The sequence below is a fragment of the Bombyx mandarina genome, chromosome 11 (assembly GCF_030267445.1).
Source record: "Bombyx mandarina strain Sakado chromosome 11, ASM3026744v2".
Taxonomy (NCBI): domain Eukaryota; kingdom Metazoa; phylum Arthropoda; class Insecta; order Lepidoptera; family Bombycidae; genus Bombyx; species Bombyx mandarina.
The window spans coordinates 10613099-10628494 of record NC_143218.1 but is presented as its reverse complement, the minus strand read 5'-3'; the positions used below and the strand labels follow the sequence as shown (position 1 = coordinate 10628494).

The window sequence follows — 15396 nt, the reverse complement described above, 5'->3', positions numbered from 1 at the left end:
CATGCGTCAAACTGGGTGGCGGCATTTAAGTTGTTGATGCGCATGCGCTTCGATAACCACCTTACACGGGTTGCAGTGAGCTCTATAAAAGTAAAAAAAAACAAAAAACTATGTTCTATGGCTCATTAAGCTGGTGCCGTGTTAAACCTATACATTTTTAAAGATATGAACACAAAAATTTACATAACAATAATACAAATCATCGTTAACGACACCGGTACTTCAGGTATGTCTACAAGTTTTATGGGCGAGTCCATTATCGAACGAAATCAACTTAATTTATTTATATTTATAATGTACGAATATAGTTCATTGTCGATCCGCAGATGGAATACGAAATGCCATATATTTAAATTATATAAAATACGAGATTGTACAGTTTAGGGGTCGTATCGTAAATCGAATTTTTAGTAAAACAACGCTGACCGAAATTTTATTATCTTCAAAAAATAAACCGAACAAGCTTTAGTCATTAAGCAGTATAATTAAACGCATGTAAAGTGATTGTCTCAATTAATTACAATGACCGAACCTATATTTAAAGAGGGCAGAGGTAAAGATAATTATGTGTATCAGTGAGTAATCAAGCACCTAACAAACTAATGATAAACATTCGGTACCTTCTTCATGAGGACGGGAAGCCCGTGCTCCAAGGACATCTCCAAGCCAGGGGAACTCATCACATAAATTACCAGTACACGCCTTCGAAAACCACATACACTTTTAGTCCTGGCCCCTGATCGTGTTCCACTTAACAAAGTTACAGTTTATTTATATTAATTATTAAACGAATGTAAATTTATGATTAACGAATCGAAAACACTTCAAGATAATTGTTCACTCGGTGCCAACGTGTTGAATCAATGTTTATTTAAAAAAAAAAGGATTCCTTTTATCAAATGGGGGTGGAAATAAAAAAGTAGGAGAGAGACAGCACGCGCAGCCGTCCGATGCATGCGCTTCGTGCGAATGATCGCGCGCATACGTGCGAGGCCCGACCGTGCGCGCCCGCCACCCGCCGACAATAATACATCACCTATTCTAGACATCTCTATATGTACATTAATCGATTATTTTTGTTTATTCTCATTAAAATAACACACAATCCATTCGAATATACAATAAACTATCACTTACACCGTTTCCTTGAGACATGTAAATAAAAAGGCATGTGGAGTGCGCGTGAACATCACGCGTACACAGTGTGGTCTCTTGGCGCCCGTCGCCGTCCAAGAACAAGATGTGAAAAGAAAACGGATAGGATTAAATTTTATGAAACCCGTGCCGATTGTTGCAACATATCTGACGAAAGAGTTTTTTTTGGTAATTGGTATAGAGCAGCAGTAATTATAGAGTTTTTTTTGGTAATTGGTAATGGTATAGAGCAACAGTAATTATTATTAGTAAACGTGACAAATAAACACGACCGCTAACCCCTCAATACGGTACTATACAAAATTTTGCTTTTTGGAAATCCCTTATTCTTTAAACTACAAAAGGAAGGCAAAGATAATGTTTCATTATCAGAGAAAAAAATACTTATTTGTTTTACAAAATTAGAAAGCTCGCAGTCTATTCAAATAATAAACATCTTGGTAGGTACTTAGTTAAACCGATTAGTTAACTGTATGTATTGGAAAATGATAACTAATTAGTAGCAGCAGCTACGCATAATTATGATACCACATTACTTGATCCTGTACTGATAATAATTAATTACTACTGATTAATATAATGTTTACTATAAATTACATAAATGAACTTGTTTTATTTGATCGATAGATAAAATGTGTTTTATATGAAAATCAAAAAAGCCAATATTTGAATCGAAATTTTAGTGAAACTTCGTTAACTTTGTCGTTTATTGTCAAGTTACATGATACTTATTAATAAAGAAATATACCTACGTGTTGGATACGAGGGATACGCGAGTGAAACACTTGCCTGCTATAAACACTATCCTATATTTGTTGAAAAAAGCCTCGCATGCGTAGGCACACGCACCATATACTTAACAATACAAAAAAATAAATCAGTTTTAGATTGATAGGTATATCCTTGAAGTTTCCTTCCCCTTTTGCTCAACACTAAACCACGCTCAGCAGTCATCTATTATTACTTTTTACCAATATATTCTTTTGGCTTTAAATGTTTAGAGTATCTTCTTATGGATCCATCTGGCTATCCAAGTCCTTAGACGATCCAGAGTGCTGTTACTACTCACCTTGAAAAGTCAATTAACAATTCTCTTTTACGACTAATCCACCCCTCAGATTTTATTAGTACGCACACTTATTACTGCCACAAATAACACAGCGGACTCACCACTGTGTCGTAAAATTAGGGGGATATTAAAAGAGGGAGCAAGAAAAAAATCGGAAGGCGAAGGTAATTGACAAAATACCGCTAGCATATATGATTCAACGATAAATACTAGCAGTAATTAGGCTTGCGGGCACTTATTAGTATTGGATCCTGTTGACTTTAAAATGATTAAATTTAAACGCAAAAATCAAAACTGTTTTTGGAAAAGAACGAAAATATTAATTATAGCTTTCCTAATGATATTACTGGATTAGAAATAATTTGCATTGGTTTTAAAAATAATTGACGGAAATTTTTGCCAGTTATTTGTGTGACAATATAATTATTAAATTATTAAACTACATATTTAAAAATTGAGAATCTCTTAGTCCGAAAGTATATAACCCTTATATTATTTTAAGAGTATATAGACTGACAAGTTCCAACAAAAGCAGGTCGCAATGTTGTCATAACGTACTTTCTCGTCACAAGCCAGATACAGACTTTAACATAGGGCTCGTATACAATAACAATACTTCGGTATATGCCACTTAATAATGACGACACGATTCTTAAAATTTTTAACTGTATTTAACAATATATTTTTTATTGCTTATATGGGTGGACGAACTAACGACCCACCACTTTAATAGTGGTTACCAGAGCCTACAGACATCACAAGGTAAGGTGTAAGTCCCAATGAAATCGTATAATAGTCATCCAAACCTTCATATCGGAATGCATGAATACTTCTGAGGCTGATCGTATAGATCAATCAATCAATATTTCGTTCAACGTATCAATTATAACACAAATAATAACTTATAGTTTAGAACGTAACAAATATAGCTTAATCTAACGGTTTCTTTGTTGTCACTGTACTATTTCCAATGTTTCAAATACTTTACAGTTTTCTTGGTCACGGATGACTGAAATGTGGTCGGAAATGATGTGATGACAACAACAAACGCGAGATTAAGTCCGAAAAATTAGTTTTCATTACGTCTACTGCTCCCGAAAAGAAATAAAATATCATTTTTTTCTCATTTCATTATCATTATCAGTTTCTTGCAGTAGGTACCTACTGTGTAAAACTCTTTAGTTCATTAAACTACAGTGACAAGTCACATGCACACACAATGGTCTAACTTATCAGTCACTATAATTTTGAATACAATAATGCAATCGTGACAGATAAGATAAAATACGACTGCTCTATTTTATTCATTCTACGACACATCATAATAGGAGAGTGAATTTCCTATTAATTACAATTTCTGTATGAGTTTACATTCCTTAAAATGTGTACCCTGTCTACTATATTGTAGTACTGTAAAAGAAATATGTCTGCACATTGAAGACGTTAACAGAAAATATGCTAAAAAGGATTTAAGCGAATCGAACTTTAAATAAACAAACGATATTTTTTTCGTCTCTCGTTCGCCTCTTTGAGTATTTTTTATTTATAAATATGTTTATTTGAGTATCACATAAAAAATAATTTCAATGTCACTTTTTTATATCTTATATTGGTAAACATAATAAGACTTTACCTATGGTGTTTGCCCTTTTACAGTAAAGGCCATTTGAAACATAATTTATGTATGGCTGGCAATTATTTCTAAATTCAAAATAATTTTATTGATTTATTAAATGTATGGAATTTTCCTTTCAATTTCAGTATTATGTTTATTGATTAATGTTTTTTTTTCACTACATTTGTATCATGTTTCATCAATATAGACACTACAAATAATTATGGAATACTAGTTCCGTCATGGTAGTAATGCCGTACAAACAATTTACAACATTAATGACTAGTACGGAATGAACGAACGCACGACTCGTTATTAATATAAACGCTACTGATATGTAAATTTTTATCTAAAAAATTAACTCCGTAGTCGCCCGAAAATTGAAGCCAACAACTATGAATAAATGGCGATAGTGGAAGCTGACGATACTCAATCTACCGATAAGTCAGCAGCGGCTTTCAACGTTAGCATCAAAACCATATTGATCTATTTGCATCCAATTGGCAAGGTAAAAAAAACTTGATAAGCGGGTGCCGCACAAACTATACTATCGTTAGCGCGACGAAACCGTTAAGGTATGCTTTGTGTTGCTTAACAGACAGAAAGGTAGGAAATTTCAACCACATTGGCACCTGCAATGAAAAATGGACTCTTTTTTAAAATCGTAAGCGGTTGCTTAAACTCTGGTTCAGCACCTAGGCAAATGCCCCAAACGAAAACTTTCCCCTAAAAATTCATGGTCTCTGTTTGGTGATCTAGTGCCGGTATCAGAGCTTCTAACCAAATGGCAATGGCATCACTGCGGCAGAAATAATCAGGATAACGGTACTTTTTAGTCCGGACGTAGGATAAGTAAGTACGTACGCCGCCGCGCCGGCACTAAAAACAATGCGAACAAATAATTTTGTTAAGGTAACATTGAATTATTGTTTTTACGACAGGATTGTCATTTCTCGAGAATTACAAAGGGTTTGTGACAATACAAAAAAATCTTGGAAAGATGAAAAAAGCCAAAGGCAAAAACTGTTTGCTATAGTATTACTGTAATGACTAACAATACAATACAATTAGGTTATATTTAAAGAAAGAAAATATGTAACTATATTTACATAAATGATGGCTCTCGGCTAGTTGAATTCCGTGTAGGAAATGGAAATCCATCATTAATCTAAACAAAATATTATAACGAAGTAACGTTATCGGCAACAGAAATGATGTGTTTTTATAAGCATCGAACTTCGGCACGGTTTCCTCTCTAAAGTGACAATTTCGACTTTGACAAATGTCTATTCGCCCGTGACCGCGAAGGGCACATTTGAATGCTATGCCCTTAAATAACAAGTTTTTTCTCAACTTTTTTTATTTTAATCTAGTTATGCTACAGAGGCGCATTGAACAAATTCACAAATCTAGGGCAAAAAAAGTATAAAAAAACTTTGAACACTGAAGAATTAAATGTAAAAAGTTTATTTTATCTATGAATACAGATTATGACGATATCAACTTTATTTATGTATTTGAACATTTATGTATTTTTTTGTACATTTTCAAAATTTCTTCAATATATATTATATAATTTCTTCAATACCATTGTAAAAAAACACCGTATCAATTTACTAATCTAATATATTTTCTCAATACGGTCCTGTTCATAACTTAATCTTCCAGCCCAGTCGAGATTTTAAACGCTTCCCTGCTGAGTGGGTGCAACCACCGGATATTGAACTTAAAATATTCATAGAACTTAAACAACTCAACGTCGGGAACAACCCGATGTCATTTGATTACAATAGATACTAAACGAACCGTTGTTTGAGAATCAATAAGGATATAATATTTACCGCAATCTACAAATACGTTTATCAATGTAAATTTGTCGCGAGGAATAAGAAAACAAAGTCACATTTATTATTGCGTTTACGCTCACCATTAAAGTAAATCACATGCATATTTATCGAATTGGAAACATTTCACACTCTTCATATTAATAAAAGGATGGAATTGTAAAGCTCATTGACAACCAGAATAATTTAATTACTAATATATAAATCTCTATATATAAAAATGAATTGCTGTTCGTTAGTCCCGCTAAAACTCAAGAACGGTTGAACCGATTTGGCTAATTTTGGTCTTGAATTATTTGTGGAAGTCCAGAGAAAGTTTAAAAGGTAGATAAATATGAAAATGCTTGGAATTAAATAAAAATAACAATTTTGTTTTTCCTTTGATGTGTCCTCCGTTGGACGGATTCCTTTTGTTTGTGTTATGTTTATTTTATACAAAAATTTTGGTCTTTTATATTTATCGATTGAGGTACTACGAAGTCTGCCGGGTCAGCTAGTAATTAATGATTACCAAAAGAATATTTGAGAAAGGTGAAAATCGTAAACTTGTCCGTTTTAATTATGAGACTTTTTTGTCTGTTAGATTGATGGACACTTTTGTTGAAGCTCTGTTTACATATGAATAGGCAAAAAAAACGGTTAAGTACTTTTATTTATTTGTTTGCCAATCGAATACTATTTTGTTTACTAGCTATTCACGAGCTTTATAATAATAATTAAAAAGTATTGGAATTGTTCTTTTAAATTATAAAACAGGTAAGTACCAGTTTCTCTTCTGTTTGTCAACTGAGTTTCTCATTTCTGACTTTAAAAAACAGTCAGTTTTTATTTTCATAATGCCAAGAACAAAAAGACCAACATACACGTACGTACAACATACACAATTTAAAATTAATCTAAACCTTGAAGTGCTTGCGATTATGGTTGAATTTCAATCATTGGACGAACATTAGTTAAAATAAACGAAGGAGATACACCTCCGGTCACCGACAAACGAAGAAAATAAAATACCAAACGAACCCAAAATAGGATTTGTCGCGCCGACAGTATTATTATGAATATTTAAAACCATAATTTTCAATGAATTGACGCGGGCTGCCATTACACAAATTCCATATGAGATAAACGAACTACCGACCGAATAACAATTATGTAAACGTGAGAACGTGCCAACTTTGAAAGGTATTTTGTTTGTGTATTTTAAGCGACAATCACCAAAGGCAAAAAGTGGCTCGGAACACAAGCAGGTCTTCTACCTGCTACGTAAATCCATGAGATTTTTTTAAAAAGCTGCTATTATTGTTGTCGACTTTAGCTCTGGTGGCGATCGTAACAGTAATGCAGATAATAAGATCGAAAAATCAACGGCTACAATTAACGTACTTTTTTATAGTAAAAATCATATTACTGTCGATAGGTTCGATACTTCGAAGAATCTTTTCGAAATAAAAACACTTTTTTTTTTACAAAATGATCCTAGTCGATGGGTGTTTTTCGTAGAATTTGGCTATTGAACCAATTTTAATAAAAGATTGAACGAGACCGATGCGAACATATTAGGATTATTTTTTTCCTTTCTATGAAATTTAAAGTAATTCTTTGAATACAATATGAATTAGTTTGGTGAATTGTAAATTGATACTACAGACGGCGTCAACTGTGCAACTGAGGGTTTTAAAATTCTTTGGTCACATCTCCAGAAAAGAGCACTCGATGGAGAGACTGGTAAACCAGGGACGGGTGGAGGGCAGGAGTTCACGAGGCCGCTCACCGACCCGCTGGACTGATCTAATAAAGAAGGCAACTGAGTCCGCTATGGTCGAATGTACTCGAAACGCTTCGAACCGCCAGACCTGGAAGCGCATTGCCTGGAGGGCGGTCGTCGGGAGCATGGGCGACCTAACAGGTCCTTCGGCACATACAGCATCAGCGCAACCACGACCACTCCGACAAGAGTGCCCGACTGAGAAGAAGACAGACTGCGTATAGCTTCAGATATCTCAAGGTAAACTTCCGAGCTTTTTTAATACGGTCTTCGATGATTTATTCTTTACTTCATTAAACCTTATCCAACAGCGGTATACCTGAGTACTTAACAATATACTGGTATGTGCCTTAATTAAACTATAGCTGTCGGTTGTAAAGTATCGTAAACTTGTAAACTAAAAGAGAAAATTACAGCAGATAAATAGTAAAACAATTTAGTTTTTAGGGTTCCTTATGCAGCTCAGAAATAGAATATAATACAGTATTATATTTTTTTCCAGTCAAAGTATTTGTCTGTTTTCCTCCGTATCTTAAATGAGCCAAAAGCAGGTACGCCCCCAGATTCAAAGGCAGAAAGATAGCAGGTAATCGACTTCTGATATAGAAATCAAGATCACTAACCATCGATAAATCAAAATTTAAAGTGACGTATTACTACCAAAGCTGAGGATCATTTCATAGACATAGCCCACTGAGTTTCTCGCCGGATCATCTCAGCTCCCGATTCCAATCCGGTGATAGATTCTGCAAAGCACTATTAGGGCAAATGTCAACACATTTAGGTTGAGCTCACGGGGACCAATTTGACAGAAGGAGAGTGATAAAGTTCTTAATGATACAACGAATTATTTAGATCACACTAGTTTATAGGTATTTCAACTTTAGCCGTGAATTTCTCATCAAAACTACGAAACAATTTCATATTTAGCAAGTTTCCACTGTAGCGTTGCCGGGGTTCACGACCTTTACCTACGTATTGTTCTGCCGATATTTTAAATACGTTTAAAAGAGTAAAACAAAATATATTTTTGTGTATTACCAACAAAATCCAGTCACTATGCGTTGAGAACGAACTAAAGTAATAGGGCCCAAGAGAACCGTTACCTAGGCACGCTGATAATAGTGTAGTCGTCGTGGCCTAACGGATAAGACGTCCGGTGCATTCGTGTTGAGCGATGCACCGGTGTTCGAATCCCGCAGGCGGGTACCAATTTTTCAAATGAAATACGTACTCAACAAATGTTCACGATTGACTTCCACGGTGAAGGAATAACATCGTGTAATAAAAATGAAACCCGCAAAATTATAATTTGCGTAATTACTGGTGGTAGGACCTCTTGTGAGTCCGCGCGGGTGGGTACCACCACCCTGCCTATTTCTGCCGTGAAGCAGTAATGCGTTTCGGTTTGAAGGGTGGGGCAGCCGTCGTTACTATACTTGAGACCTTAGAACTTGTATCTCAAGGTGGGTGGCGCATTTACGTTGTGGATGTCTATGGGCTCCAGTAACCACTTAACATCAGGTGGGCTGTGAGCTCGTCCACCCATCTAAGCAATAAAAAAAAAAAAAAAAAAAAAAACGTTCCTGCCCGCTGAATATATTAACACACCATCGAAACACTGACAATACCTGCATAAAACAGAACTGGTTTTGAATCATAGTCCATATCCTAATCTATACCTATAAAAGTCGATTTAAATGTTCCCTATAGGCTAGGAAATGACTGGATAGTTCTCAATTAAATTCTCAAGAAATCTTCAGTTAGATGCGGACTAGCGGATGATCTTGTGAAGTTTGGTTGCCATCAAATTAAAATCAAATCATATATCGACCAACAAATCAAGCTGGCTTTGACTCGTCTATTAGCCAGTATAGGTTTAAGTACCGGTCTTTACACCATGTACTTATAATATCCAACCTATATAATCACCATCATCATTAGCAGTCTATTTTAGTCCATTGTTAGACATAGGCGTCTCCTAAGGCACGGCACGCGACCCGATCCTGTGTCTCTCGTTAGTTAATGATTTGAAATTAAATAAGGATTGTTTTTTTTTGCATTTTCAAATTACGCCGTCTAGTGTAATTTTAACACATATCTACTTTATACATGAAATGAGGAATTTAATTCTAAAAAACGATAAGTATAAAAGCTTATACGAGTATTTTACATGTTATTTTTACGGGACGTTTCGGTATCTTGACCCAACATTCACATCGATTAAAAGAGTTCCAATATGGGAACAACAATGATTATTATTCGTAAAGAATACGCTAGGTGTGCCAGTATTAGATTCGGGTTTATCTGGAGCTACCGTCAACGGCTTTATCGAAGAAAAAAAACATATTTTAATCTTTGATGATTATAAACGTAAGAATAGTAGCATCATGAAGACATACAACTTTCAAACACAGAAAGTCTCCTCCAAATTGGGCTATTAATCGTTATTGGGGCACGATTGGTTCGAGCAGTAATTAAATTTAAATCAAACGATAATTGAGAAATCGATGAATTGGGAACAGTTTGCCACTTAGCACAATACACAACTGCATACTATGTTAATCATTCACAGACCCTGCCTTCTCAGTGGCGAACCCGCTAAATCTGGTTCCTGATATCAGCTTGCGATATACATGTCATGTAATAGATACCCTTGTGCCAGCTTCTCAGTGTTCGTCGATGCTATACCACACTGCAGAATAATTTACTTGTTTAAGGCGAGACAAATGCAAGAGACGTAATGAAATTGTTTCAGTTCCATTTATATTTAAATACTTAACGTATTGCGACTCAATTTACAATAACTTTGTAATCTAATATATAAAATTCTCGTGTCACAATGTTCGTTCCCATACTCCTCCGAAACCGCTTGACCGATTCTCATGAAATTTTTTATGCATATTCAGTAAGCCTGAGAATCGGCTACTATCTATTTTTCATACCCCTAAGTGATTAGGGTTGTCCACCCTTAACATTTTTTATTTATTTGGACATTTTTTTTTTGTTATAATGAGGTAATTTGTGGTTGAATGAGGTTTTGTTATTTTTATTATATATTCCCTCATCGTTCACAGCACTACATACCTCTTTCACTCATTTACCACATCCCTACACACTTACAATAAGTTAGTTTTTTTTTCTACACTAGAAATTCCCTAGAAATATTATATATGGCAAAACAATGTTTGCCGGGTCAGCTAGTGTTTCCAAATAATTATGAAGAAGCAGGTTTTATTTTCTTTTTTTATTTATGTGTTTTTGATAAATACGTTATGACCTCTGGTAGCAATAAGTTTTCCATTTAATTCATATTTTGTAAAGATAATTTTTACTGTATACTTCGAGTGACTTAGCGGCGAATTAGTTAGTGGGTCGAGAGTTGTGGGTTCGATTCCTGCTTCGGATATACATTCGTGTCACAATAAGTCTTTTTGCTTGCTCTCTGTCTGGATTAATATTAATTTTTTTTTAAATCTCTAAATGATTTTAGACACATTTAGGTGATATTATACATTTTCACTTTCTAGTTCCCATAGTATAGGGAATCATAATTTCGAGGCAGGTGAACGTTTGTCCGTGGCTATTAAATATGTATACGTAATATGAAACGCAATGATGTTTTTTTTATTGCTTACATGTGTGGACGAGCTCACAGCCCACCTGGTGTTAAATGGTTACTGGAGCCCATAGACATCTACGACGTAAATACGCCATCCATCTTGAGATATAAATTCTAAGGTCTCAGTATAGTTACAGCGGCTGCCCCACCCTTCAAACCGAAACGCATTACTGCTTCACGGCAGAAATAGGCAGGGTGGTGGTACCTACCCGCGCAGACCCACATGAGTGCCTACCAACAGTAATTATGCAAAATATCATATTGCGGGTTTGATTTTTATTACACGATGTTATTCCTTCGCCGTGGAAGTCAACATGTGTTGAGTACGTATTGAACATTTGTTGAGTACGTATTTCATTCGAAAAATTGGTACCCGCCTGGGATTCGAACACCGGTGCATCGCTCAACACGAATGCACCGGACGTCTTAATCCTTTAGGCCACGACGACTTATATGTTTGACATCATATAATCAACTAACCTATAAAACGCTTTTCAAAACCCACACATCCTGTGTTAATCGCTTAGTAAATAGCTTTTATGTGCTCAGATTTAACAGAAATCATTAATCGTATAAATAAATGAAACAACATAAATGTCGCTAAACATCTACAAACGAAAAAAAAAAGATGACTCCATCGTAAGGCATGGCTCACACTGAATACCAATTCTTTAATACCTTTTACCGAGCAGTACAAGGACAATTTCCTGTTGATAGTTGCTGTGTGTAATGTCACGATAGTTATCTGTAATTCTTACGAGTTACAAAAATCCTGAATCGACTGATGAGACACATGAATTTCACACTAAGCCAACGATAAACGTGTAAGACGTGAGAGATAGGCCGGTGTGTGTAACGTTGAGCTATCTAGTACTTAACCTATGAAACGTATTCTGAAGTATTTTCCTGTCTCTACTTAATTCTATACGTTTACAAAGTACGCTTTGAATACACGTTATATGTATATACAAGTGAAATCAACTAAACTATTATTAGGTTCAGGATATAAGATCTATCGTAATGCGTCACCGCTGGCATGGAGATCAGTGTGCTTAGTGCGAGTTTTGTAACGTTCTCCATAGCGTAAAAGTTAAGCCAATTTTGTATGCAGTTGACACAGCGCCCCTAGCGGCAAACGATCCCATTCCATACAAATACGAGCTAACTTTTACGCTATCGAGAACGTTAAAAAACTCGCACTATGCACACTGAACGCTTATTCCGCTCTACAAAGCAGGCGGGAGCTGTGCTGGCGGTCCTGCACAGTGGAATGCGTCGGGAACCGGTCGGCCCTGCACAAGCACAACACTAGTACAACTATTATACTATGAACAGTTTGAATGAGCGCACTGGGACCGTGTGAAGTTATGAAAAAATGCGTTCTACAAACTTTTGAATGACGCGCTACCATATCGAGGGATGAGAAGCTATTTGGTTTAAGCGAATTTTTGCTTAATAGGTGACATTTATCTTTGTTGTTAAGCTATTGCATAGCTTTTATCGCGGGCCTTGAGCGCGGCGACCGAATCATGAAATTCCGTAACGAAAAAAACCTTACACCCTTCACTCCGCCTACCATGTAGCTCGCGTTCAACACATTCACACGTTGCGCTTGTGTAGTGTTTGTGAATAAGCGCGTGGCGTGACGTCACACTGCATGCGCATCATGAAAAGTCTGCCCATCACTCTCTCGCGCGGACTAGCTTATGAGTGTGAAGGGGACAGTTAAGGTTTTGCTTTTATTAATGTTTAATAAAGCGTGGTCTTGTTTTATTATTGTTTTAATATTAAATTATCATTGTCTAATTATAATTGCATAAGTTGATAAAAAATGCTATGCAATAGCTTTACCGCGGCAGTTCCCGAGTGCCACACGTTTTTATTTTTATTGCTTAAATGTGTGAACGAGCTCACAGCCCACCTAGTGTTAAGCGGTTACTGGAGCACATATACATCTATACATACAAAAATGTCGCTTAAACGAAATAGCCTTTCACCCCCCGAAGTCTTGATTTCGTCCAAAATGGCGATCTATTCATCTGCGTCCTAATCTGTATGTCGAAGTATTATGATCGTTTCGAACTTGGTAATAAGTTCTAAGATCAAATCATTTGGAATTTAAGGTAATAAAAGAATTTTAATTACTGGTCCAACGTTGTTATTTTTCATATTATAGATCAATTACTGCTAATTATTAAAACAATTAATTAATAAAATATGTTTTTTTTCATAACTTTTGACAAGAAAGCAGGACAGTGGTACAGCGTATTAAAAAGATTTTAATCTACGTATTTATATTCTCTCCACAAGAAAGGCTTTTTTACATGGTGAAATAATGACCAGAGTACATTAGCGTTCTTTACATAAAACCAGTTACCAAATTAAACAAAATTAGAAGAAAACTGCGCAAACATTTACTTTCATTACATCAGCGAACAAAATCCGCGAACATGACGTTGGTCAAACAAAAATAAATCGACGTTATTCGGCTATAAAATCGTATGTTTGGTATTACAGTCAAATAAAAACCGGAATCAAAATTGATAGAGAAAACATGACCGTCGTTTTTCTTGATGTAAATATCATCAATTCAACTATTTCTCGTGTTTTCAACATATTACAAATTTCCTCTTTTGCGTGTAAAGGAATATTCATATTAATTTGTAATTAACATGATTCTAGTTGAAATTGCCCTATAAAGGACACTGTTACTACTAAAACTTTTTTTTTATAATCATTTTGCCTAGAACATCAATATACTGTCGTTATTATTCATATTTTTTGGTAATTTTTTTATTGCCTCTTCGTTAATTCCTATCATCGACTACTGCTTCTGTATGCAAAGTAGCACCTTATTAATATATTTTTACCTTCTTACCATTCGTTGGGTATCGATAATAGCCTATTTCTGATTTCGACCTTAGATCTCAAAGGGGTATAACGTATCGGTACAGCAACATCTTTCAAATAGACTGACTGTTAAACTATTTTATTCTTTCTCTTTACATGATCTTCGAAATCATGTATATCGAAATATACCTATATTTATCAAAGTTGAAATGTTTCATAATTGTACAATAGGAATTTGTAGAAATACTGCTGTATGAAATATGTTATGAGCTTCTTCGGACTCTCCCAGACATGAAATAAAGAAACTCATAATTGCGGGTCGCATAAAGGGCAAGCGTGCCATGGGCAGTACACCAGCCAGATGGTCGGATCTAGTAAGAGAAGCACTTGGTGGTAGTCTTTACCATGCGGTCATGCCACTCATGATCGAACACAGTGGAGGAACGTCACATGTGGTCGCGATCCTCAGCAGTGACGGAACAATATAGAAGAAAGAACTTGTTGCCTCCATTTTCACAAACTTAATAGATAATAACTTAATTATTTTTTTTCTCCTACCTAAGCTGATAGCCTTGCTATTTCAGCGTAACCTTAACTAGTAGGTGTGCTCACGGGGCCCAAACCGGAGTTATGCTAACACTGACCCTAGCAAGAGCAGTGCTTCGCAGAATCTACCATTGGATCGGAAACGCGACCCACTAGGAAGATCCGACGAGAAACTCAGTGGACTATGTCTATGGGTTAATTCGCTCGTCGAGCCCTTCATCGCAAGCGACGGGTTCGACGAGGACGGTGACCGGTGCTTGTGATATAACTTAATAGATAAAGATATTTTTTATACTTGAGTAATAAAAAAGAAACAAAATATGGAGAAAAGCTAAATCGATCACTATGATTTATAAATGAAATAAAAATCATACGGTTTTAACGAGCATTTATGATTAAAAATTAATCACCAATTTAGATAGTATTATTATTCATAGAAAATCCGTATGAATCATTGTTAAATAGTATTAACTTTGTATTAATTTTGTGAATTAATGTCAATGTTGTACTATCTTAAAATATTATAAAAGCTGTTTATATTTAATTTTATTTATCAGTTAGATAAACTATTTAACTGTGACCATAATACATTTATTGTAAACATTGATGTATCAGTTAAGTCAATGTTTTCCTTAGTGTGACTTTCCGTAATTAACATTATTACATCGTCATTTTTGATAAGATCACTATTGTACTTGACGAATTATAGAGGGTAGGGGTAAAGAGCACCATCTTGTATAAGGGATAAGTTGAAAAAGTTTCGACCCGTAAACAGCGGATTATTGTTGGAAGACTCACCGCTAGTATAGAAGGTGGAAAAGATATGAATGCAGTAGTTTTAAACAGAGTGAAGTGTGCTGGATTGAAGTGATTTGTGGTAGTTTATGGCGCTATTTTTTTAAATATTTTTACTTGCTAATATGGCGCCAC

General features: G+C 35.3%; 1 protein-coding gene across 5 annotated transcripts in view; it reads right to left on the bottom strand.

Annotated features, from left to right (window-relative positions):
* Gbs-76A (Glycogen binding subunit 76A) overlaps positions 1 to 15396 on the bottom strand; it is a 63866-nt gene that overhangs the window by 21196 nt on the left and 27274 nt on the right. The window contains exon 1 of one of the 5 annotated variants that reach the window (XM_089731473.1): positions 1138 to 1455. The exons of 3 other annotated variants lie outside the window; for them this stretch is intronic. In XM_089731473.1, the coding sequence (XP_089587599.1) occupies positions 1138 to 1155 (18 nt within the window). In that variant the 5' untranslated portion in view covers positions 1156 to 1455. Of the gene's footprint in view, positions 1 to 620; positions 857 to 1137; positions 1456 to 15396 lie in introns of those variants that run through there. One more of the 5 variants, XM_028185202.2, reaches the window with a different exon arrangement.